At 52.5% G+C, this 24634-nt stretch overlaps 2 protein-coding genes across 7 annotated transcripts in view; both read left to right on the top strand.

The window, feature by feature from the left end:
• HYDIN (HYDIN axonemal central pair apparatus protein) overlaps window positions 1-3098 on the top strand; it is a 381505-nt gene extending 378407 nt beyond the window's left edge. For all 6 annotated transcript variants that reach the window (XM_082712191.1, XM_082712193.1, XM_082712188.1 and 3 more), the window contains one exon: window positions 1507-3098. In XM_082712191.1, coding sequence (XP_082568317.1) covers window positions 1507-1989 — 483 coding nt within the window. In that variant the 3' untranslated portion in view covers window positions 1990-3098. The remainder of the gene's footprint in view (window positions 1-1506) is intronic.
• A 3939-nt stretch (window positions 3099-7037) lies between these two features.
• VAC14 (VAC14 component of PIKFYVE complex) overlaps window positions 7038-24634 on the top strand; it is a 98991-nt gene continuing 81394 nt past the window's right edge. Inside the window, exons 1-8 of the mRNA XM_082712221.1 lie at window positions 7038-7476; window positions 19771-19921; window positions 20204-20371; window positions 21178-21240; window positions 21995-22102; window positions 22603-22712; window positions 23010-23116; window positions 24066-24200. Of these exons, the coding sequence (XP_082568347.1) occupies window positions 7373-7476; window positions 19771-19921; window positions 20204-20371; window positions 21178-21240; window positions 21995-22102; window positions 22603-22712; window positions 23010-23116; window positions 24066-24200 (946 nt within the window). The 5' untranslated portion in view covers window positions 7038-7372. The remainder of the gene's footprint in view (window positions 7477-19770; window positions 19922-20203; window positions 20372-21177; window positions 21241-21994; window positions 22103-22602; window positions 22713-23009; window positions 23117-24065; window positions 24201-24634) is intronic.

Genomic DNA, 24634 nt, shown 5'->3' with positions numbered 1-24634 from the left:
CCACAGCATGACGGTGGTCACTAGAAGAGACAGTAGTGCTTAGTGGTCACAAGTATAGGCTGTGAAATCCAACAGCCTTGGATTTGAACCCTGGCTTCGCCACTTACTCCTCAGATACTTTACTAAAGCTCTCGAAACTCTTCTAGAAATGGTAATAAAACCCCAACCTCACAGGATTGCTCTGAAGCTTTTAAAGGATGCCTGTGAAACGGTCTGCATAGAGCCTGGCTCATAGTAAATGCTTATGTATGTTACCTATTACGTAAGTTGGAATCCAGTTTTAACCACTGAAACAGAAACCCCAAATAACAACAAAGTAAAAGTTATTCTTCTCTGAGATAACAGTGTGAACATGAGCAGTTTAGGCTGAAACAGCAGCTCCATGACATCGGGCGTCCAGACTTCGGTCCTGACGCTCTTCCCTCTGTTGAGAGTTGTTTGGTCCACAGGGACCAAGACGGCTTACCCTGATGTCTGCATTCCAGCCAGCCCCAGGGGGGATGGCAGGGAGTTATCTATATCCCTTCCACTCACATCCTCTTGAACAAAACAGCATAAGACCATACCTGGCAACAAGGGGAGCTACGAGGTACACCTTGTGCCCTGGGTTCCATGGCTACAGTCAGGAGGCATGGGCTCTCGGTCCATCATACCAGTCAGGAGAAGCTAGGTTATGCCATAGTAACAAACAGCCCCAATATCTCAGTGGCTTAAAACAGCAGAGGTTTGTCCCTCATTTGTGCTATCTATCCAGTGAGGGTCAGCAGGGGCTCTGCTCATCACAGCCATTGGGGATCCAGGCTGAAGGACCACCACCAGCTCAGATGTCACAAGTCATAGTACCAGAGGGCTGAAAAGATCCCAAGGGGTCCTGAGCAGTGACATTTGAGTGCCTTGGAGTGGAAGTGACCCCTTTCACTTCTGCTCAAAACTAACAGACGAGAACATCCATGAGGATCCAGAGTGTTCTGCCTGTCATGGGTGTAGGAGAAAAGAAGAACAAAATGGGGGTGGGGAATAGCCCCAGCAGAGGCCACACTGCCATAACCCAGCTTGGTGTCTCTGGGCAAGTCACTTAACATGTCTTAGCCTTGATTTCTTTGTAATAAAATGGGTAATAATTAGTATTATCTATTCTCCAAGGGACTTACAAGGGCATAACTTTTTTTTAAAGATTTTATTTATTTACTTAACAGAGAGAGAGAGAGAGAGATCACAAGTAGGCAGAGAGGCAGGCAGACAGACAGAGGGAAGCAGGTTCCTGCTGAGCAGAGAGCCCGATGCGGGGCTCGATCCCAGGACCCTGAGACCATGACCTGAGCCGAAGGCAGAGGCTTTAACCCACTGAGCCACCCAGGCACCCAAGGGCACAACTTTTAATGACCTGCTCAGCCTCGCACAAACATTGGTTACTTGATGTCCAAGAGCAGGCAGGCAGGTGGGCCCAAGCCACCCATGTGTCCTCTGGGCTCCTGTGCGAACCAAGTGCATTTCTTCCTCTTTCAGACTGACTGTCAAGACTTCCACACGGAAAAGATCATTAACGCAGCCCCAGGGGCTCAAGGAGGCACCGAAGTCAGTGTGGAAGTCTATTTTGAGCCCAGCCACCTGGGCGAGACCAAGGGCATCCTGACGCTGTCATCGATTATAGGCGGGGAGTATATCATCCCCCTCTTCGGAGTGGCTCTGCTCCCGAAGCCCCAGGGTCCCTTCCTGATCCGAGCCGGGTACAACATAGTCATCCCCTTCAAGAACATTTTCTATCATACGGTCACTTTCTCCTTCATTGTGGAGAACCCAGCCTTCTCTGTTCGTGCCGTAGACTCCGTGCGGCCCAAGAAGATCAACAATATCACCGTCTCCTTTGAAGGAAACCCATCGGGCAGCAAAACACCCATCACCAGCAAGCTCATTGTGACTTGTCCTCCTTCTGAAGGCAATGAAGCAGGGGTTAAATGGGTTTATTACCTGAAGGGGATCACCCCTTAGTGGTAACTGAGGTCAGTTGCATCAGTGGAAAGCCATCTCCCCAGCCTTCAAATACCTGGCAAAGAACAGAGAAAATAGCCAGAATTCTACAGCTACTGTTTTATCTCCTCCTTCAAATATAAGGGCACTTATTTCCATATTATATGCACCCCAAATATATACCTGAAATATATACAGATATATTTCGTATTACACATGGTAACTACAAAAAGAAAGAAAAAAAACTACATTGTACTTTTTAAGAGCAAGTCCCTGAATTTGGTTTCTAGTCATATCTTCCAACACTCAAGGAATAATCTCCAGTTTTAATAAGACACAGATCTCACACACGTGACCTCTTATCAGATAGACTTAGCGCATGACATTGGGCCCCCACAGTGCCTTTTAAAAATTCGTAATGGCTTAAAAAGCCCTTACACAGAACTCTCTTGACATGATATTTTATTCTGTCATAAAAGCCAAATAAGACACTATTTTCAAAATGACAACAGATAACACCTGCTCATTATTGTAGGGCCAGGGGCCAGGATGCTCCCTCCATCTCAGAATCCCATACCTGTTCCCCATAGAAAGTTCTTGCTGAAGACCAGGTCCTGGAGAAACGCGGAGCCCGCAGTCCCCCACTCCCAAGCCGGGCCCTGTGCCTAGCAGTCAGTCTGTAGCATAGCGATCCCCGGCCCACCTATAGGTCTGAATCGGCCAATTCTGCTCCAGACCCTTCCAGCCCATGTTCTGATTTAATTGGTCTGGGGAGCAATGGGGGCATCCTTTTCTCTTCCAAACTTGTAGAGCGGCATAGAGAACCTGTGCTACAGATCTTATGCCCACCTGGCCATTAATGCTGCAATGGAGTCAGGAATCTACTTCCAAAGGAGAACCACACCGCCGTCTGCTAATGGTTAAACTGAAGCCATTTTGTATGTGCGGGGTGAGGTCTAAGTGCCTTTCCTAAGTGCTCCACCTCCAAGGGGGCATGGGACATCTGCCTTAGCCCAAGCTCTGGCCCTGGGTCCTGAAACATGTATTAGTAGGACCACTTAAAATAATAATAATAATAGGACCACTTACCTGTTGGCACCACCTGATGAAATAAATGATTGTGGACTGGCCCTGGAGTGGATTTGCTTCTGCACTCATGCCTGAGGGTCCCCTGCCTCCACCTCACCCCCTCCACATCCCCTATAGCCTACCTGCCCAGACACGGAGAAAGCACGAAAGGAGATGACCAGTGCTGCAAACCAGCGGTTCTGAAAAATGGTCCCTGGCCGGGCAGTGACAGCATCCCCTAGAATGTATCAAAAATGTGCATACTCAGGGCACACCCAGACCTGCAGAGTCAGAAACTCCAGGGGTGTGGCCCAGCAACCTGTGTTTTAAGACGCCCTTATTGCTTTGGGTGGTGTGGTTTTTATTTTATTTTTGTTTTTAATGGAGGGAGATTCTTCTAACCCTTCTGTACCTCCCCGCCAACCCTCAGCCCAGTAGACCTTGCGCTCAGCTAAAGTATTTGCAAAGCTACATGTAATAGCTGGTCTGCAGAACTACCAAAGATGCTGCTAATGGGATAAAGACAAACACTAGATGACAGATTTTCCAGATGCTTAAATGAGCAAAGATCGCACCGAGCAGCCATCTGAGAGGATGCGGAGATCAAGGAGCCCGCATTACTACTAGCAAACGCCCAGAGTCTGACGAAACCAAGGCTTTTCAAATTGTGTTATCTATCAAAATCACCCAGAGGGCTTGCTAACCTACAGGCTGTTGGGTCCCATCCCACAGGGTCTGATTTAGTAGCTTTAGTGGGCTTGAGAATTGGCGTTTCTGCCAGGTTCCCCATGAGGCCAAGGGTCCTGGTCTGAGGAGCGCCCTGCCCAGCACAGCTGTGCAGCCGGAGCCACCTTGCTCCACCATCACCTGGGAATGTGCTAGGGATGCAGCCTCTCAGGCTTCCCCAGACCTCCTGCATCAGCATGTGCCTTTTAAGGCATCTCTAGGAGATGATGCGTACCCCGCGGCTGAGAGCGGCTGCCTTAAAGGCAACTATGGAAGTTGAGCCTTTCCAGAAGCCACAGCACCAGAACCCTAGACACTGGCTGCTACAGACAATGGCCACTTCCCAGTGTCACCACCAGCCAAGTGGTGCCAGCTGGCCAGGGGCAATTTCCCTACCTCAGCCCTCCTCCAGCTCCCAAACCACTCAGTCCAGAGCCCACAGCCTCCTGGACCAAAGCTCAGCTCACACCCTGCCCTAGCAGGGACACCTCTCCAGGAAGACTTGAGATGTGATACATCTCTTCCCTGGAGGTCCTGCTCATACTTTCTCTGCCTCAAAAAAGACAGAAACAGAACTGCTTCATTTTGGCAAACCTGGAATGGCAAAGGACCTCAAGAGAGTGCTGGGGGGAGAAGCTTGGTGAAAATGAACATTCTGATACAAGCCAATAGAAATTACCTTGAAAAAGATCCATTCTCAGCAAAGCAGACCTGCTAGCCTAGAAGTGTCTGATGTGGCCAGCCTGGCCAGAGCTGGCCACCAGGGTTAGAGGAGTGAGCACATGAGAAAGCAAGGGTGGTCTTGGGCTTTCTTCTCATTGCCCCAGCCGGTCCAGGAATACATAAATATTAGTTGGCATTTTCCAAGGTAATGGAATGAGAGAAAAGAAAGCACCCTCCCCCCACCAGGAATTTCTAAACTAAAGGTAGAACAAAGCATTAGTTTGAGCTTTGAATAAAAAAACTGGTTTCTTAGCAACCTACTCCACAATGTGATATCAGGAGAAAAGAGTTCCTTCTGGTCAAAACATTACTGTTTCAATTATTAAAAACTGTATCTCTCTATGACCCTCGGGAAACTCAATTCACCTTTAAGAAAAAGCCAAACCTAACAGCAAAAGAAACAGGTGAAATATTATATATATTAGATACAGGTCCAGTGGATGTGAATACTCACTGGAGAAATAGATCCATATCATTCCCATTGCTTTAAATTTTTTTCATTGTTTTGCATCAGCCATCATCAAAAATCCTAGACATAAACTTTGTGAAGACATTTGGAAATGTCCTTATCAGTGCCACCTGGTGTCAAGGTAAGAGGAGAAAACTATGAAGCAAAACATTTTTTCTGGAGACAAATCAAAATTTGGAGTGGTTTCAGACTGGTGGTCCACCTCCCTCCATTCATTGGATTGTGCTGGCAAAGGTTTTCAAAGCTGTGAAACCCCGACTGGTAAGGGAAAGCACTTTTTTCACAGATTTTTCTAGAAACAATTCCTCCATGACTTACTGAATTTTGGGTTAGCTTTTTGTACTTGTTTCTATGGCTGCATAACAGATTCCCACAAAAGCAGCAGCTTAAAACAACACAAATTTCTTATCTTGCAGTGTCCATGGGTCAGAAGTCCAGAATGGACTCAACTGGGTTCTTGGCTCAGAGTCTCACAGGCTGAAATCAAGATGCCAGCCAGCTGCATCTGGAAAACTCAACGAGGAAAAGAACCACTTCTGAGTTCTCTTGTGTTGACAAAATTCACTTCCTTGCAGCCATATACTTGAAGTCCCCATTTTCTTGCCACTGGACAACCCTCAGGAGACCACTTTCTGGCAACTAGCAGCCATTCTAAGGTCTTTGACATGTGGCCCATCATGGAGGGTTCACTTTTGTTACTGTTCACTCTTCAAGGTCAGCAGGAGAATCTCTCTCCTGCTTCAAATGCCTCCTGACTACTTTTAAGGCCTCATCTGATTAGGTTGGACCCACCCAGGATAATCTCCCTTTTTTATTAACTAAAGTCAACTGATTAGGGACTTTAATTACATCTACAAATTCCCTTCTGCTATATAACGTAATTGTTAGAGTGACAGTCCACCGTATTTACAAGTCTTGTTCACACTCAAGGGGAGGGGATTATACAGGGTATGTACCCAAAGGGGTGGAAATTTTGGGGGCCATACTGGAATTCCCCTCACTTGTGTCCCATAGATTCTGATCTATGGATTGAGGATAAGAGTCTATTTTCAACTTCGTTATCAGATTCACATGCATACTTTTCACTCATTAGAAAAAGTACCGTTGGGGCACCTGGGTGGCTCAGTGGTTAAAGCCTCTGCCTTCGGCTCAGGTCATGATCCCAGGGTCCTGGGATCAAGCCTCACATCAGGCTCTCTGCTCAGCAGGGAGCCTGCCTCCTCCTCCTCTCTCTCTCTCTGCCTGCCTCTCTGCCTACTTGTGATCTGTCTGTCAAATAAATAAAAATCTTTAAAAAAAGAAAAAAGAAAAAGTACTGTCGTGTATTATGCTCATATTTAATACTCTCTGGGCTCCACTGTGGTCTAGCCCTTGTCCTAAGATCCCTGTCCACTATGGAAGCTTACAATAAGGAACTCTGTCTGATGCCTCTCCCTATTAGCCACAATACATCCATACAGTGCTTTTAAAGATTTTGCCACATAAAAACAAAAACCCCAACCCTCTAAGGTATCCAAGCACAATAAACGCACTCTCCTGAGTCCCAAATGGTGGGGTGACAGCCAATGTTGGTACCTGGGATTTTTAGGTAGTAGGTAGTACTGTTTTTAATTGAGAATTTATTTTCATGTTTTAAAAACATACCTAACTATTCACAGCCATGGTTTTACGACCTAAGACTAAAGTAAGAATTTAAGATTTTCGAAAGTAAGTTGGTTTGAGAAAAATATATTTTTATAGTACAAGTGGCTAGAATATGGCGAAACTAACGACGGAATTACTCCAATTGGGGAAACACTGCCACATGCGAAACTGGCGACTAAACAGTAAATGAACGAGTGCGTTCACTGAGTATTTAGCAAGCTAAGCAGCGTGCGTCAGGCTCCATGAAACCCTCCCTGCTCCTAAACGTACACAGAAGCCCAACACGCGTCTTGCCAACCACATGCAGGCACTTGAGTGCCCGGGCCACGCGCCCCGCGCGCACGATCTGGAGTCACGCGCGGGCGTGAGGGGAGGAGGCGGATCCTTATGGGGGCGTGGACAACCCACCTGCAGCCTGCGTGCGGGGGCGTGGCTGGCGAGGGGACGGACCTCGAAGCGGAAGGCGGAAGCGGCTGCAGAGTCACATGATCCGTGTAACATGGCCGCTGCCCCTTGAGCGCTGCCGGTGCCGGGCGGGAGCGGGTCGCGTGAGCCGTTAGGCGGCCTGGAACAGGTGTGCGGGGGCGGGGTCCAAACCCGGGGTTCCGAGACGGCGCGAGGCGGCGGAGCGAGACAGGCAGGCCCAAGGCGGCGTGGTCCATGAGCCGGCGCCGGAGGCAGCGCGGAGCCGCAGACTCCCCCGGCCCCGGCGCCGCCCGGGCAGCCGCGGGCTGAGGAGTCGCGGGGCTCCGGGGAGGGCCCGGAGCTGCCACCATGAACCCCGAGAAAGACTTCGCGCCGCTCACGCCCAACATCGTGCGCGCCCTCAATGACAAGCTCTACGAAAAGCGGAAGGTGGCAGCGCTGGAGATCGAGAAGTAAGCCGCCGGCACACGGGTTTGGGCGTGGGGAGCAGAGCCAGGACCCCGCCCTGGCTGTGCAGGGCTCCTGCTCCTTGCGGGGGGACTCTTCACGCCTTTCCAGCCAGCTTTAGGCCCTTAGCGCAGTGCAGGAGATTAGGAGTCCTAGCTTTGCTTTTGACGGGCTGTATGACTTGGGCCAAGTTCTCTAACCGCCTGGTGCCCCCAGAGGATTGCCATGCGGGTAAAGCGACAAAGCATATGTGTAGTGCTATAGCACTGTGCCTGGCACACGGCTCGTCTTGCGTGTGGACTCCATCAAAACCTGCAAATCAGAGAGGGGTCTCTGTGATGGGATGGAGGTGAGAAGCATGAGCATATGCTAATGATGTTGACCTGCCTCATTTCTTACCCAGCTTCTGAGAAGTGAAAGGGACTGTTGGGTGACCAAGTGGAGAAATCAGGTCCGAAATCTCAAAACTCAAAGGACTGTTCATTATATCTTTGCCATATCACCCTTTCCTGCAGGTGGAAGGAGTAATTTTTTTTAAAAGATTTTATTTATTTATTTGACAGACAAAGATCACAAGTAGGCAGAAAGGCAGGCAGAGAGAGAGGAGGAAGCAGGCTCCCTGCTGAGCAGAGAGCCCGATGTGGGACTCGATCCCAGGACCCTGGGACCAGGACCTGAGCCAAAGGCAGAGGCCTTAACCCACTGAGCCACCCAGGCGCCCCTGGAAGGAGTAATTTGACCTTTCTTACTTCTACAGTCTTACTACACGTATGTGTAACCATGATCTGACATCTTCCTTTATTCCCCAATGTACAAAACAAGGTGTTAAACTAGGAATGTTTCCTTAAGATTTTCTGCTATTTGTTTACATTTGTATTTTTTTTCCCCCAGTCAAATCTTTGTGATAAAGTCAGGGGGGTGGATGATTTCAGAAGAGCAGAGAGAATCAAGCTGTGAAACTTGAAAGAATGCCAGACTGGGAGTCAGAACACATAGATGGTAGTCCTGCCAGTGGGATAGCCACTGGCCCTGCGTGGTTTTTTACACAGAAGTTACTAAAGATAAAATAAAAATTTCCAATCCAGTTACCCATATTTCAAATGTTCGGTAGCCACGTGTGGCTGTGGCTACCATAATGGGCAGTAGAGGTCTTAGAACCTTTCTGTTGCTGCACAATGTTGGACAGCTCCAATCTAATCCATGGTATGGTATGATACTCATTCTTTGACCTTGGGCAGATTGCTTCACTCGGGGTTTCTTAACCTCAGCACGATTAACATTTTTGGGACAGATGAGTCTTGGTTGTGGTGGGCTGTCCTGTGCACTGGAGGATTTTTAGCAGCATCCCTCATCTCTACCCAGTAGATACCAATAGCTCTCCGTCAGTTCTAACAACCAAAAATGTCTCCACTGTCTCCAGATGTCTCCTGGGAGTGCAGACCTCACCCCAGGTGAGAACCACTGTGTTAACTGCTCTGGGTTTTCCTTTCCTCCTCACCTAAGGGGTTTGGATTGTGTTAAGAGGACCCTCTCATTCAGCACTAACATTCGGTATGTTCCAAACCACCTAGCTGCTTCTCTCATGAAGCACCGCTTTCTGGTCTGCTGTGTTTCCGTACTTCTGCTTGTTTATGCCCTGGCTCTTACTAATGCTAATGAGTCTTAAAGATGAGGCTCACTGTACTAAGTAGGAGACGCAGAGCTGATGTGTCGACATGGCTCCATGTCCATGGGTTTTATTGGCTTTGAAGCTACACTGACACCCGATTTTGGCCGTCACCCAGTCTGTTCTCAGGAATGTGTGATTTTCTTCATAGCTTGAATTATCTGTTGAGTCCTTGACTGAGGTATTCATCTGAGCATTACTGTTGCCGCAAGCATAGCGCATTAAGTGCTCTTACTCCGCTGGCTCTGCCATTAGGGTTTGTCTTTAAGGGGTTTCTTTTTGTATTCGACATTGCCCTTGATTTGTGGAATTCAGAGAAACCTAGGGACTTAACTAGACGATGGACTCCTTCTTAAGCGCAGAGACCCTGTTTTATTTATCTTCAGCACTTGACACAGCATTTGATGGTTGGTGTCTTGATGAGTGAATGACAGCACATTTTTGGTGGGGAAGTAACATTGCATTCTAAGAACTTTGCTACCCAAGAGTGTGGCCCACAGACCGGCAGGGTCAGGATCACGTGGGAGCTTGTTAGAAAGAGATTCTCCAGCCTCGCCCCAGACCTCTGGATCAGAATCTACATTTTGATGAGATCCGTGGGTTATTTATATATACATTAAAGTCTGAGAAGCACTGGCATAGAAGGCCCTGATCTGTTTCTAGCCTTCTTTTGCCATATTTGGAATGAGGAGTGCCCATTAGGTATTTTCCCCAATATATGTATCACAGATTGCTTAGGGGTAGATGGTGACTTATCTCTGCTTCACCAAAGAGCTTTCTGGCATCTCTGCTGAGGAGGACACTAATCCTGTTGGATCAGGACTACAGCCTAGTGACCTCATTTAACCATAATTTCTTCCTACAATTGTAGACCCTGTCTCCAAATACAGTCACAGTGGGGTTTAGAACTTCAACATGCACATTATTGGGACACAATTCAATCCACAACCCTAATCGTTTAAAAAAAAAAAAAAATGATCTTGCGTGAAGTGGTATCTGCCTGATTTGGGGAAAGGAGGGTAAGGAAGCTTTCTTTCGTTTGGTCATTGCACACCCCTCATCTCTTTATTTTGCATGGCTCCAGTATACAATCTAGGTGATGGCATTTCACAGACGAAGAGACAGAAGATCTTGGAGGTTAAGTACTCTTCCCAAGGTCTCTCAACTAGAATCTGGATTAAAAACCCAGGTTCATCTATCTCAAAGAGCTTCCCCACTGCAGTGAATGGTTTTCCCTACCAAGAAGAGCACATATATTGAATAAGGGAAGTTTCATACTTGAGCATTTCCATGGTTGTTTTAATTGCCATTTTGGGTTTTCCAGAAACATCTGCTCAGTTGGACAGAGCCAGTACAGCATATGTTTTTCCAATGAAGGATTAAAATTCGTAGTAAGAGGAGGGCGGTTTTTTTTTCTTGATGACAGGACTCTCAGACACTAAAATTGTAGAGATGTGAATGCGTAGCTCAATAGAAACTTGAACTCCAAAATCTCAAGAGCAGGCTGGGTTGATGACTGAAGATCTGATCGCTAAATGTGTGAGCCTGCTGTGCGCAGTCCTGGAGAGCTTTTCCCTCCGCAGCCTCCCACCAACATGCCCACACAGTTTGCTAAAGAATAAGGCTCTTGGGCTAGGATTTTAGAATGTCTGTTTCAGGTTTGGTGGGCTCTCAGTTTCAGGGGATATAGCCATGGATCAGACCTGATGAAAAAGTTGGTAAGACCCTGGCCAGGTTGTGCTCTCCCGGAGAGAGTAGTGTGGGGGGAGAAATGCCAAGAGGCACTTGGAGAACTGTAGGGGATGCTCGCTGAGGAGGTGGTGTCCCCCACTCTGGCTCAGAGAGACAGCACCCTTCATGGTAACCAGGGATGGGCTCAGTGCTGAGTCTCTAGTGTTCCTGAACTTTGAGTTCCAAAAGCCAGCAAATGTAGGGGCCCAGGCCATGCCCCTGAGAACACCGAAGCCCGAGGGGGTGGGTCGTGGGATAATGCATCCTTTGCCTCCCGGAGAGGGGGCAGGGATCCTTGGCACTGGGTGATCAGATAAAGGTTAACTGTTGAGTTTGACCTGGCTCTGGAGCGACAACCCCCCACCCCCCACCACCACCCCCACCCCCCACTCCACCGCTGCTGCAAGGAGACACTATTTATCACCAGTAGGCTTAAGGCAGGCATGGGTCACTAAATGGAATCAGCGGTAGATTGCTCAGTCCGTGGGTTACAGACCCATAGCTAGGGGCTATGTCCTGCTTAGTTTGAGTTGGTCTGAACTGCAAGGTATTTTAATTGATAAATTTCACAGTGAAGCTCAGGTTTTTAGCTTCTCTTAAGAAATAGGAAGTGTGTCTCTGTGGAGCTCACCATCCCACATAGCAGATAAGGGGGGCCTAGGGGCCTCCCTTCTGGCTAGAAATGGCCTCCCCAGTTTGCTTCTTGTAATGGCACGTTCACCACAACCTTTCTTCCCTTGTACCTCCGCTTGGTGCCTATCAGCATGTGAGTCTGTGACCTCTGGTTTCATTTCTCTGTGCCTCAGTCTTCTCATCTTAAACACAAATGCACCTTGAAAACATTAGGCTAAGTGAAAGGAGCCAGTCACGAAGGGCCACGAGTTTCATTTATATGAAAATTTCACTTCTGTGAATTATCTAGAGTAGGCAAATTCAGAGAGAGAAAGTAGCTTGGTGGTTGCCTAGGGCTTAGGGGAGGGGCTTGGAGAATATGGGGAGTGACTGCTAATGGGGGCACACACACACAACCACTGAACCACACGCTCTAAAAGAGTGAATTTATGGTTTGTGAATTACGGCAATTTAAAAAAACTAAGAGTAGTGTTTTATTGCAGTGAGGGAAGCACTCATTAAGTGGTCACAGTTATTGTCACCTGAGATTCAAACAGCTGCTGTTTCAAACTCGTTTCTCCTTTATGGTCTTTCCGCTGATTCCAGCCAGTGGAAGCTTGTTGTATCTTGTCTGTTAACTCTGGGGCCTTTTCGGAAGGTCTTTGGTCCTTGCTCAGAGGCAAACATTACACTTTCCATGTTCACTTAGTGGAGACTGGTGAGCAAGTGGAAACCAAATTACTTAAATACTCAGCCGAGGAGATGGACATGTTTATGGAGATTGTCCCTGGGAAGTTGCTGCCCACATATGTCATCTGAACACAGCCCGTGATACAGAGAAGCGCGAGAGATACGTGAACTCGGCAAGATGAGAAAAGGCAGCAGCCCTGAGGCCACACTGAGAGCTTCACAACATGAGAATAAACACAACTCTGGATTTCTCTTCCTCTCCTTTTTGGGGCCAGGAGCATGGCAGGTTCTCAGTCCACATTTAGGGAGTGAATGTGATCTTGTGTGGTGTGTGCGAGATCACAGTCTGTCTCTCAGATTCTGACATTGCACTAACGCTGCTCTGGGAGCATGTGCAACACAGAGCGCATTCCATGCCTTCTCTTATTCTCTAGAAACAGTGTGAGGTCGTTGAAATGTGTACCCCCACCTTATAGCCAAGGACGTCTCCTCTGAAGACACAAGAACGTAAGTGCAGTGACCAGTGACCTGGCTGGGGTATTTGGACATCACCAGATGAAAAGGGCTTTAGGATTCGATGACTTGAGAAACATCAAGTGCCTGGCAGCCAGTAGGCACCCGACGAGCAGCAGCTGGGATGTTTGAGGACAGAGGGTGTGCAGCATAGCAGGAACAACTTTAGACCTTGGAGTCAGGAAAACCTAGGTTAATTTCTGCGCCTGTCATCTATAAGTTGTGTGACCTTGTTTCTTTCTTTTTTTTTTTTTAAGATTTTATTTATTTATTTATTTGACAGAAATCACAAATAGGCAGAGAGAGAGAGAGGAGGAAGGAGGCTCTCTGCTGAGCAGAGAGTCTGATCTGGGACTCGATCCCAGGATCCTGGGATCATGACCTGAGCCGAAGGCAGAGGCTTTAACCCACTGAGCCACCCAGGTGCCCCGTGACCTTGTGAGTTTCTTAATATCTCTGAGTCTCAGTTCCTCCCATCTGTGGAATGGGTGTTCTAGTACTTAACCCAAGGGTTTGTTTTAAAGTTTAGATTGGATAGCATGGATAAGGCATCCAGCATTTATCACCTCGCAGCTAGGAAGTGCTCAGCAAGTGGTTACTTAGTTCCTGCATTCCCAGTAGCAGTCCAGCTGGAGAGCGATTCAGAGCATCCCCAGGGTGCACGTCATCTGTACTCCCTGTGTGTGGTGGAGGGATGCTTCAGGGATGTCTGAGCACTGAACAGGATGGGGCAATGTGTGGAGAATGCTGCGTTTTGCTGGAGGCCTCTGTTCTCCACAAGGAGAGTTCACTCTGTCACTGAGTGTGTTCGCTGTGCAGCTTTGGTTTCAGAAGACGGGCAAGAGGACCTGGTGTACACCTGCAGGGGCTTAGCCTTTGACGGGGCTCACGGGTTCTGATCCTCTGTGAGCCTGGGCAAGGGGACTCGGTTTCCCTGAGGCCATCTCACCTCTGCAGGATGAGGCGGTATTCAGAGCAGAAGGACGTGCTTCCACGGAGGAACAGAAGTCCTCAGTGTAGAGTGTCCCCGGGAAGGCGTCCACCACCTGTCCTCATGCAGGCCACGATTGTCACCGCTGTGTGGCACAGGCCAGGGGGGTCCAGCATGGGGCTGTGGTTGTGTCTCTGAGACGATGGCTCTGGGTTTCTTCTGATGACAATTTCCAAATGTGTCCTCCCCTGTCGGGGTTCCTTCTGTCAAGGACAGGGGCATCGGTGTGGCACCATGCGCTGTTGGGGGCCGCGTCATGAGCTTGGAGTTGCCACTCTGGATTTGTGTCTTGTGGGGGATGGGTGTTCTGCCGGCTGGCGACACCTCTGACCACAAGAGTGGAGGCTCCAGGCAGCCTCTAAGGACACCTCCTCAGCCCCTCTTCCCCAGTACACAGAACAGTAGAGCCTGTGACCTTTATGTCCAGGAGGGTCCCAGGGATTTGTGATCGTGCGAGTTTCTAGGCCAGATACTCACTTCAAAACTAGTGCGGCTTCAGATCCCCGCCTGTGGCTCACAGCCGTGGATGAAAGAGGAAACAGTGCAGGCTTTTGAAGAGAGGCTCGGCCTGCAGCCGGCACTGCCTGGAGTTTCAACTTCACTTAGCTCTGCCTCCCTTTGTAGTGCGTTTTTCTCTCTGCACGCTCCTGCGAAGTGGAAAGGCGAGTCTTGCCTGAAAAGGCGAGTCTTGTCGCTGGGCCTGTTTTGGAGCACGTGTTTGGACAGAGGGCTCTGAGCCCTCTCGGCAGCGGGCCTCCGGAGCGCACCATGGCTTCTGCATTTTTCCCAGCCCCAGCTCAGGTGACCTGAGCCCTTCATGCTGTGTCTTTGGGAGCCAGTAATGGTGCCCTTTGCTCCTCCTGAGTTGAATCCTAACGCTCGGGGCTGAGGACCCTGGCTGGTTAAGCTAGCCGGGTAGGTTTAGAAGAGTTAGGCCACCCCGTGTCCCCTGTATGGCAACGTGGGGCTCTGGCCGTGTTTGCCCCGCAGCTCGCAGTGTCGTGCAGTGCTGCCGGCCCCTCGGCCCAGTCCCCAGGCCGCACTGGCTGTCCCGCACGTCCTGTGTACACAGCACAAGACCCCGAGAGGGAGGCCGCGCTGGCTGTCCCGCACGTCCTGTGTACATAGCACAAGACCCCAAGAGGGGTGGCATGAGAGACACAGGGGCTCCAGTCTGTCCTCAGGGACTTCAGTCAAGGGACTGTGGAGACAGAAATACACACCTGAGAGTGACAGTGGCATTCACCAGTGTGTTGCTGGGAAGAGAATGAGAGGGTCACTGACGACTCCTGAATTCAGAGGAGGAGTGACCCCTTCCTGGGATGTTCCGGAGAAGCAGGGGGAGGGGGGGTGGATTTGTAGGCTTTGAAGGCTGGGTGGGATGTGGAGCAGGAGCTTTCCCAGGGAGTGGGGCCCTAGGGCCAGAGGGAGCAGGGCCCGGGTTTACAGGGCGAAGGCGGCTCTGTCTAGAGTGGACGGTTACACAGGGCAGTAAGACGAGCAAGGCCAGCTCAGTGCTCTTGTGGTGGCCCTGAGTGCCAGGCAAAGAGTATGGCCGTGACTTGTGAGACAGCTTTTCCCACTGGAGCCCCAGGGCCTGTCCCACCGAGCCAGCCCCAGTGTCCTCCAGGCTGCTGGCATTGGTGAGCTCGTGTTCTGATGTCTTCCCCTTCCGGGGGAACCATTTTCTTGTCTTCAACATATCCCCAAGTGTGCGGGGCTCTGGGGCCTCCAGACTTAAACGAGTCACTACTTTTGCTGTGGCCTGAGGTGCCCTGTGTTGAGCCCTGGAAGGATTCGGGTGGGGAGGCCGATGGTGTTGGCATCGAGCATGTGAGAAGTGCTCCTGGGCTTCCGAGGCAGGGGGGGTGGGGGAGGGGTTGCTAAATACAAACCAGCCTCCTGCTTGCCCGTCCCCTGCCATCTGGAGACCCTGGTGCCCGTGCCAGCTGTCGCCCCAGCATTAGAGCCCCATTCCTCCCATCCGCACCGTGCGGTCTCTGAGGTCTTCAGACTTCTCGGAGCTCCCCGACACCATCGGGACCCTCACCACCCTCCGCTGCAGATCGCTCTTACCTTCCGTGGCTCCTCCCTGTCACCAGACGTAAATGCCCGTCCCTTTGCCATGCGCAAGCCCGGGAGCAGCTTCACCGGCCCTGTCACCTGTTTCTTCTCCACCTGTGTCCTTCACTCTGCCAAACCGGATGCCTCCCTCCGTCCTCTGAGCCAGCGTTCACGCTCTTCCTCTGTCTGGGCTTCCTGGTCCCCAACAGTTCCCGAACAAACACTACTCATTCTTCACAGCCTCTCTCATGACCCTTGCGAAGCCATGCCCGGTCCCTCCCCACCAGATGGCAGGCCTGCTCCCTCTTGCCGGCCCTTCTCGCCTCACAGGCTTCTCACCGGATCGTTCTGTCTCTGCTTTGCATGCAAGTCCTGGGTGCCACCTGGTTTCCTCCCCAGCCTTACCCCAGCAGAGAGCCCCTCATGCCAGGGAACGCATCCGTATGCTGCTCCAAGAGAGGGAAGAGTGCCCTTGCCAGGTGCTCAGGGACCTTTGCAGCCTGAAGCAGGCAGACAGGCGAGGCCACGGTTCCGGGGTGGCACACGCCACTGGCACGGCTGGCTCTCCGGCGGGTGCCCTGCTGAAGCCTTATGGGTGTGCTCAGTCCCGCTCTGGGTGCTGCTCGAAGTCGTCCTGAGCGCAAGCACGACCTGGCTTCCTCAGGAGGGCTCTTGGCACCCAGAGTCCCCAGGCAGCCTCTCTGGCAGGAGCGGGAGGCACAGCTGCTTTCAGTGGCTTTGGTGATCCCCTTACCCTGGCCTCCTCCAGAACAGGGAGGCATGGGTTCTAGATGTTTGTGAAGTCCGAGACACTGAGTATTTTTCATCAAAGATATTTAAAACTCAGCTAGAAACAAGTCCTTCTCAGTTCTCAGACTGTAGTTGCATACTCTTTAGGCAGTGTGACCTCTCAAATCCAGTCTTCTGGGATTCAAAAAAAAAAAAAAAAAATTCTGCTGTTTGCATTGGCCGGGAATCGAACCCGGGCCTCCCGCGTGGCAGGCGAGAATTCTACCACTGAACCACCAATGCTCCAGCTGTGAGCAGCTGTGTGAGCACCTCCCTTTAACCCCCATCCTGAGCCTCCTTATAGCTCTGCTGATTCATAGACTATAAGGCCAGGCTCTGATGCTGCCACATCAGCACAGCTGCGGGAACACAGAGCTTCGGCTCCAGAGCTGAAGAAAGGAGGCAGAAAGAGAGGGAGAGAGAAGTTGCTTTGCCTTCAGACATCAGGACAGAAACCAGAGCTGGGGTCCCTCCTCAGTAGCCAAAAGCACATGGAGATTTCAAATGACTTTGTGCCCCTCACATGTGTGGCTCCCCGTTCCATGCCCACCGTGTGCTGAGCTGCTTAACGGTTCTCGGGTTTCACCCCAGCTTCCCGCCAGAGCCCGGCCAGGCGGAGTCCCTCACGGGTGGAGGGCGTGAAGGCCGTGGTCCCCACAGCCAGTGGTGCCTTCTTGGAGAGCCCAGCTGCTGTTCCTTGGCTCACTGAGCAGGGAAATAAGGTCAAATTCACAGTGCCCTGGGCTGCGGTAGGCCAGCTGGGTTGAGGAGATTGGTTCCTCCAGCAGGATCTCTGTGTGAGGGGAAGCCTGCCAGGAAAAGGCAAAAAGATCAGCTCTGCATTGGCCGGGAATCGAACCCGGGCCTCCCGCGTGGCAGGCGAGAATTCTACCACTGAACCACCAATGCTCCAGCTGTTCTGTGACAGGTCTGCCCGGCTTTTCTCAAGGGGCTGTGTCTGTGGGTACTCGGGAGCTCCAGCAGATCACTGCCTCACCTGGCTAGTTTGTCCAGTTTGGGAAGCCAGACTGGTTTACAGAGAACCATCCTTGCTGGGCCTTATTAGGCTGCTTTGGGAAGAGGGGGAAGGAGGGGTTTGGCGTATGGGGCATTGAGCTTGCACCTCGACGCCCTTAGCCCATCCAGAGCCCTCAGCCCCCTGGGGTGGGCTTGGTGGAATTTCACCCCATAAAGATTTAAAAAAAAAAAAAAAAAAAAGAGGCACCTCGCAGGCCATTCATACACCACCTTCCTGAAGTGCCCATCCCTGCTCCCACATCCACGAGCTCGGGAGCCGGGCCTGTTCTGTGCACAGCTGTGCTCAGCTTGGCCCAATATAACTTGCTGTATTAAATCTTCATCAAATCGTGTCAACCCCTCATTGAACAGCCGTTTTGTGGGAGTGGTCATTGCCTCCTGAGGCGGCTCGTTTACGTTTGGACAGCTCTTATTCCTGGCAGCTTCCTGACACTGAGCTGGAGCCACATGGACGAATTGATACCTTTTGGACTTAACTGTCCATAAAATGCTCTGAGAACCCCATTCATGCAGCAGGCGAGCAGTGGGCCCGCCACGATGGACACAGAGCAGGTAGCCAGTGAGTCCAGGCAGCTGCTTTGAGAAGTCCGTATTCTGTAGACGGCCCCTTGGCTGCCCCCCTGGTGGCAGTCTCCCTCACGCCTGGACGATGGGATGGGCTCTGTCCATCTCACAGCTCCTTAAGACACTTTCCCTGTACTCTCAAAAACCGTAAGAAGCTTCATCATTACCCATGCTGCGAGACTGATTCTCCCTAATCTGAGACGGCCAGGATGGCCACAGCCAGCCCATCCTGGTAGGTCTCCCGCTGCTGCTCTGTTCTCTGGGGCCCCAGACAAGCTTGGCTCTTATGTTTCCTCCTGCCCGGAACGCCCCTGTTTCCTTCTCTCTCCCTGCCTCCTTCAAGGTCCGGCTGAAATCGCACTTCTGGGAAGATGTCCCTGACACCCAGGCCTTAACTCCGCATCAGTTATCTGGGGAGCTGGTGATCAGTTCTCGGAGACGGGTCTGTGATGGACCCGGGCTCCCTCTGCTTTCCTCCACTCCGGGCAGGGCCTGCCGTGGGATCGCCTCCCAGCGTGACCACAGGAGCTCCCTTCCATGCCAGGGGCCTCCCTTAGACCTCCCTTCTCCCTCAGCGTTACTTCCCAGGTGGGCACCTTGGAGGCCAACCTGCTTTTCCTGGCCTCCATGTTCCATGGGTTCCTGATGCTCTTGTCTTCGAAGTAAAGCAGCCCCTCCTGCTCTTTCCCACTGCCTCAGGCGTGTTTCAGGCCGCCTTCCTGACCCTGAGGTTTTTGGGTCTCCCGTCAAACCCACCCCCACAGCCTAGCCTCTCCAGGCCGCCACCGGGAATAACCTAATTAAAACATAGATCTGAGCATGTCATCTTGTTGCTGGAAAACTGCCACTGGGTTGTCTTCCTTGAACTGTCTGGCCACTCCTTCCACAGGCCAAACTCCTGTTCTTCTCTAAATATACCATGTTTTTCAGGGCTCTTTGCCTTTGGCCAGTCTCTCTCCTGTACCTTGCCCTTTACTTGAAAAGCGCCTGCGGGCATTGTCCAGATCTGGCTTGTGACAGAACAGGGCCTCCCTCTGCTCTCCGCCTCTCCGGGCAGGGCCTGCTGTGGGATCATCCTCCAGGGTGACCACAGGGCACCTCCTGTTCAGCCCAAGAAGACGAGCGCATGGCATTTTTCTGGCTCCTGTTGTATCAGTCACACCACATTGCGCCATTTACTTGTTTGTGTGTGGATCTTGCCCCTGGACTGGAACCTGATGCAGCGCCACCCATGGACGCGATGGCACAGACGCAAAGAAGCCCTCTCGGGTGCGGGATTGGGGGGCGGAGCCAGTGTCGAATAAGGGTGGTGCGCCAGGTGCTCATGCTGCCGTTTTTTGGTCCCCAGCAAGACATTCCCTTGTATTCTCTCAGACTCCCAGAGGTGAGGTGGGTCTGCCGTTCCCCTTTCTGCTGTATACAGAGAGAAACTGTGACCCAGAACAGGGAAACGACCTGTCACTCTGCCAGTACCTTCCAGTTGGCAGCGGAACCGGGAAAGGCCCACCCTGAGGTGCAGGACTTCCGATTCCTCTTTCTAAACCCGTCATCTCCCTGCCCCATCCCTGGCCCTGGAGCCAGCAGCCGGGGAGGGGAGGCCTGACCCCACTGCCCTGCAGCCCCTCTCTCCTCTCTATCCAGGCTGGTCCGGGAGTTCGTGGCCCAGAACAACACCGTGCAAATCAAGCATGTGATCCAGACCCTATCTCAGGAGTTTGCCCTGTCTCAGCACCCCCACAGCCGGAAGGGGGGCCTCATCGGCCTGGCCGCCTGCTCCATCGCACTGGGCAAGGTGGGCCTTTCTCCTGAAGGGGCAGACGCAGCAGCAGTGGCCTTCGCTTTCACCGCCCAGCCCCAGCGGTCTGCCGCAGACTTCTGCTTTACCGCCATCCTCGCCACCCCGAGACCCGTGTGGCCTCTGGCCCGGGAGGCTGACTTGCCCAAAGCCAGGCCTCAACCGAAGGCCTGAGCCGCTCCAGGGGAGCCGGGATGTCTGCTAGGGCTGGGTGGGGGGCTGTGGGCCCATGGCCTGGCCCACCATGAGCTGTGTCTCCTCCTGACCCCCTCCCTGCAGGACTCGGGGCTGTACCTGAAGGAGCTCATCGAGCCCGTGCTCACCTGCTTCAACGACGCCGACAGCCGGCTGCGCTACTACGCGTGTGAGGCGCTGTACAACATCGTCAAGGTGGCCCGTGGCGCCGTGCTGCCCCACTTCAACGTGCTCTTCGACGGGCTCAGCAAGGTGACTGCCCCCCACTGCCCAGGGCCGGCCTGAGCCTGAGCCTGCCTGGCCCCCACGGGACCCTTGGGGCCCTTCCCCGCAGAAGCAGGCGAGCGGATGAACGCAGGCCTGCGGGCGCCTGCCGTCTGTGCAGTCTCGTCATTGCCTCATGGCCTTGCAAGGACGTTTGATTTTTTTTTTTTTCCCACTTCTCTAGTAACTGATTTTTATCACAGTTGATGAAAGTGTCAGTCCCCCAGAGTGCAGCAGAAACACAGGTAGTTTGAGGAGTCCCAGTCTCCCTTACAGAAGGCGAAGACGGTGAATCCCTAGTACAGACTGTATTTCCCCCGCGAGGGCAGCACTGCCTGTAAGCGCTGGGAAAAGCTCTGCTTACAAAGGCCGAGGAGCCCCTGACACAGCGTCCTCCGGGCGCATTTCTGGGCGGAGTGGCCTCGAAGCTTTGCAGCCTGGCCGACCACCCCAGTTGTCCCCAGGCCACCGCCTCGGTCCCCGCCTCCCAGAGCAGAGCAAGGACCCAGTGTGTTAGGATGGGAAACCCCTGAGGAAGGCTGGTGGGAACCCAGTACCTGGCCTGGTGGCAGCCGGTGCCAGAGGTCCCCGCGTGGAACCAGAAGTCTGCATATGTCCGTTCCTCAGCCACGTGCCATGTTGCCTGTCCCTGCCTCCCCACCTACCTCCCTGCCATCCTTGTGTTGAGTCCCTGAAGGAGGTTCCTGCCAGGGACTTGGCTCTGTGAGTTTTTAGTAGCTTCCTGGTCCCGTATATTGACTGTAATCATCTCTCTGTTTCTGGATCTCTCGTAGTTGGCTGCAGACCCAGACCCCAATGTGAAGAGTGGATCTGAGCTCCTAGACCGCCTTTTAAAGGTAGTACTTGGTTCCTACTTATATTTTGGAATCTGTATCTTCCATCTGTCTATACAGCTTATAAATTCTGTCTTTGGGGTCACTCTTCCTATTTTTCAAAAATTTTTTCATTTATGTACAGTAGAAGTGACTCTGGTGTACGCTTCTTGTTTATTTCATTGATTTGTGTATTTTTTTTTTTTTTTTTTTTGAGAGGGAACACAACCAGGGGGAAGGGTAGAAGGAGAGGGAGAAGTGGATTCAGTCCCAGGACGCCAGGATCATGACCTGAGCCAAAGGCAGCCGTTTAATGAGCTGAGCCGTCCAGACGCCTTCAGTGTACAGTTCTGTGACAGGTGTACAGACTTGTGTCACCCAGCACAATCAGAATACAGAAACATTTTATCACCCCAAATATCCTTCCTGCTAGCCACACCCAGGACAAGGAAGAATGGCCATCCCCTGCCATTCCCACCCTGCTCCCAGTGACAGAGGGCTGCTGATGGTCAGCGTACCAGGGCATGTGTCAGATGTAGGGTTTTACTGTATGATTATCCTCTTGACTCTGATTCCTGCTTTTATCCCAGTGTTTTTGCTCTTCCCTTGGCCTGTTGCGAGGGCAGTTGCTCTGGGACCTCTCCTCTGTAGCCGGAGCTCTGTCATTTTTGTCTGCGGCCCCCTGACCCCTGGAGCTAGACCCTGGGCCCATAATTCAGTCAGGTCAGGCTGCCCTTGGCCTCTGGCTCTCAGCAGCTCATGTGTCTTTGATCCACAGGACATTGTGACGGAAAGCAACAAGTTCGACCTGGTGGGCTTCATCCCTTTGTTGAGGGAGAGGATTTACTCCAACAACCAGTACGCCCGACAGTTCATCATCTCCTGGGTAAGGGCCAGCCCCGTGACAGTTTCTCCAGCCATAAGGAGCCTCTGGTTCAGTAGAATCTGCTTTCTGGCACAGCCTGGGCAGTTCCTGTGGCTGAGAGTAGCCTCATTGTTAAACCTCTAAGGTCCAGTTACATAAGGTCATCCAGACACGCTTATTTCGGTCTGCCCCAAAGCCCGTCGTGTTTGCCCCTGATGATGCAGTTCTTTTCTTGTCCCGGGAAACACCCCCATGTCTCTTTAAAGCTGGGGGTGCCATTGTCAGCAGCCATACCTGAGCCTTGTCTGTCCTTTTCCTTCTCCCTTGGAGCCAAGTCACCGTTCTCCTGCATGTGTAACAAAAGCCCTGTCTGGGGCAGTGGAGGGGGTTGCTGTAGGGCCGTGAAACACATCAGCAGCAGGGCCACCTTCTCCCTGCCCAGTCCCAGAGCACTGGTGAGGAGGAGACGAGGGATCCTAGGCTGGTATAACTTTCCCTCCCGATTTCTTTCCCTGGGTCAGATCCTGGTTCTGGAGTCTGTGCCAGACATCAACCTGCTGGATTATTTGCCGGAGATCCTGGATGGGCTCTTCCAGATCCTGGGAGACAACGGCAAAGAGATTCGGAAAATGTGAGTGGAGGGAGGGGGCGGGCAGCTGCTCGGTTCGCACACGCCCCGCCCCCCACACCCAGCAGAGGGGTGGCTGCCGGGGAAGAAGTTCAGTCTCTCAGTCCTGGCTCATGTGCTTCCTGCCTCGCGGGAAGCAGAGAGCTCGGCTACCCCCAGCCTCTAGAATATAGCCATCCGGCAGCTTCAAAGTGTGGTCCCCTCTCAGAAGGCCCCCCCAGGGCAGAAGCGGGCTCCGGGAGAGGGTCCTCCAGCCCTGGCTGGTGCATGCTATTTTCCTTCTCCTCCTCTCCTCGGTAGGTGTGAGGTGGTCCTTGGAGAATTCCTGAAAGAAATTAAGAAGAATCCCTCCAGTGTTAAGTTTGCAGAGATGGCCAACATCTTGGTGATCCACTGCCAGACCACAGGTGGGTATGAAGGCCCCGTGGCCACCGCCACCTCCTTGGAAGCAGCAAGAGCCCCGGTGGGAGTATGAATCTGCCCCCAACTGGACTGGGGCAGTGCGGTGGTGGGTCCCTGAGGGAGGGAGATCAGGTCCTCCCCCCACTGTGGAGGCCCTTGCACTTGGTCTGACCTTGGAGTAAGAACTAGAGACCGTCTTGCTGGGAAGCTTGGCATTTCACCGTGAATTGAAATGCTTGCAGGTTGGGACTTTATCCATGAGCTTCTGCTGCGTATCAAACTCCCGCAGAACTGACTGCCTCACGGCAGGGCTACTTAGTGTTGGTCGGGAATCTCTAGGTCGGCCGGGTAGCTCCGTTCACCTGGGCCAGGCTTAGCCGCACTTGGTTATACAGCCACAGTCCACTGAGGGGTCCCCTGAGGCCGGATGGTCTGGGATGGCCTCACTCATGTCTCCCAGTTAGCCGGCTGGCACCTGGGAAGCAGGGAGCGTTGGTCCATGTGTCTCATCATCCAGCATGCCAGCCCAGATGCATTCACATGGCATCCGTGAGGTCCTAAGACCTGCAGTAGAGGGGAGCAAGGCCTCCGGAGGCCTGGACTTGAACCCGCCACACCTTCACTTCTGACACCTCTGCTGGCCGCAGGAGGAAGGCCAGCCCAGACTCAAGCAATGGGGAAGTGAAGTCACCCCTTGATGAGAGCAGCTGTGGAGCCCCTTTCTGGGCGCAGAGGGTGGTGAATCCTGGCCGCTCTTACGTCTGCGGCAACATTGTCGTGCCCTCCCACCTGGCACCTGCGTGGATCTTTGGAAGGCAGGAGAGTATCCATGAGGCTAGAAGCAGTGCAGGCCCTCGGGTTTCCCCCAGTCCCTTCCTCAGGCTCTGCTCAGTGGGAGGGAGCACTCCGGCTGCTCGAGCCGAGCCTCCTGGAACCCACCGATTCCTCTTCCAGATGACCTGATCCAGCTGACGGCCATGTGCTGGATGCGGGAGTTCATCCAGCTGGCTGGCCGGGTGATGCTGCCCTACTCTTCCGGGATCCTGACGGCTGTCTTGCCCTGCCTGGCCTACGATGACCGCAAGAAAAGTATCCTTTGCTCCGAAGGAGGCTGTGACATTGCAGGACCCGGGTGTGGGAGCATGGGGGTTCCCTAATGATCCATCATACCTCCAAATAGCCCCTGGCACCTAGGAAGCCAGCAGCAGAGCAAGACACGGATAGGGGGTGCTGGGGCAGCACCAGGGACATGGCGCTACCACTGCTGCCCCCAGGCCTCTCCTGCTTGCTTACAGATCTGGAGCAGCTCTTCCAGGTCCCACCGTTGCAGGCCCACGAGCTCACACTTCCCTGGGGAGTCCTGTTGGGAGGAAGCCCACCGGGAAAGGTCCTACGAAAAGACAAGAGCATTTCGCGGGGACTCAGGGCAGACTGTCCGCTAATCCACCCCTGGGAGGGACCGAGTTCTTGACCAATGCCAGTGACATCAGGTTTAGGGAATACCCCTAGGGTGCGGCTACTCC

This window comes from Mustela nivalis (assembly GCF_964662115.1).
Source record: "Mustela nivalis genome assembly, chromosome: 18".
Lineage (NCBI taxonomy): Eukaryota > Metazoa > Chordata > Mammalia > Carnivora > Mustelidae > Mustela > Mustela nivalis.
Note: the sequence above shows the minus strand (reverse complement) of the source record. Positions and strands in the feature narration are given on the sequence as shown.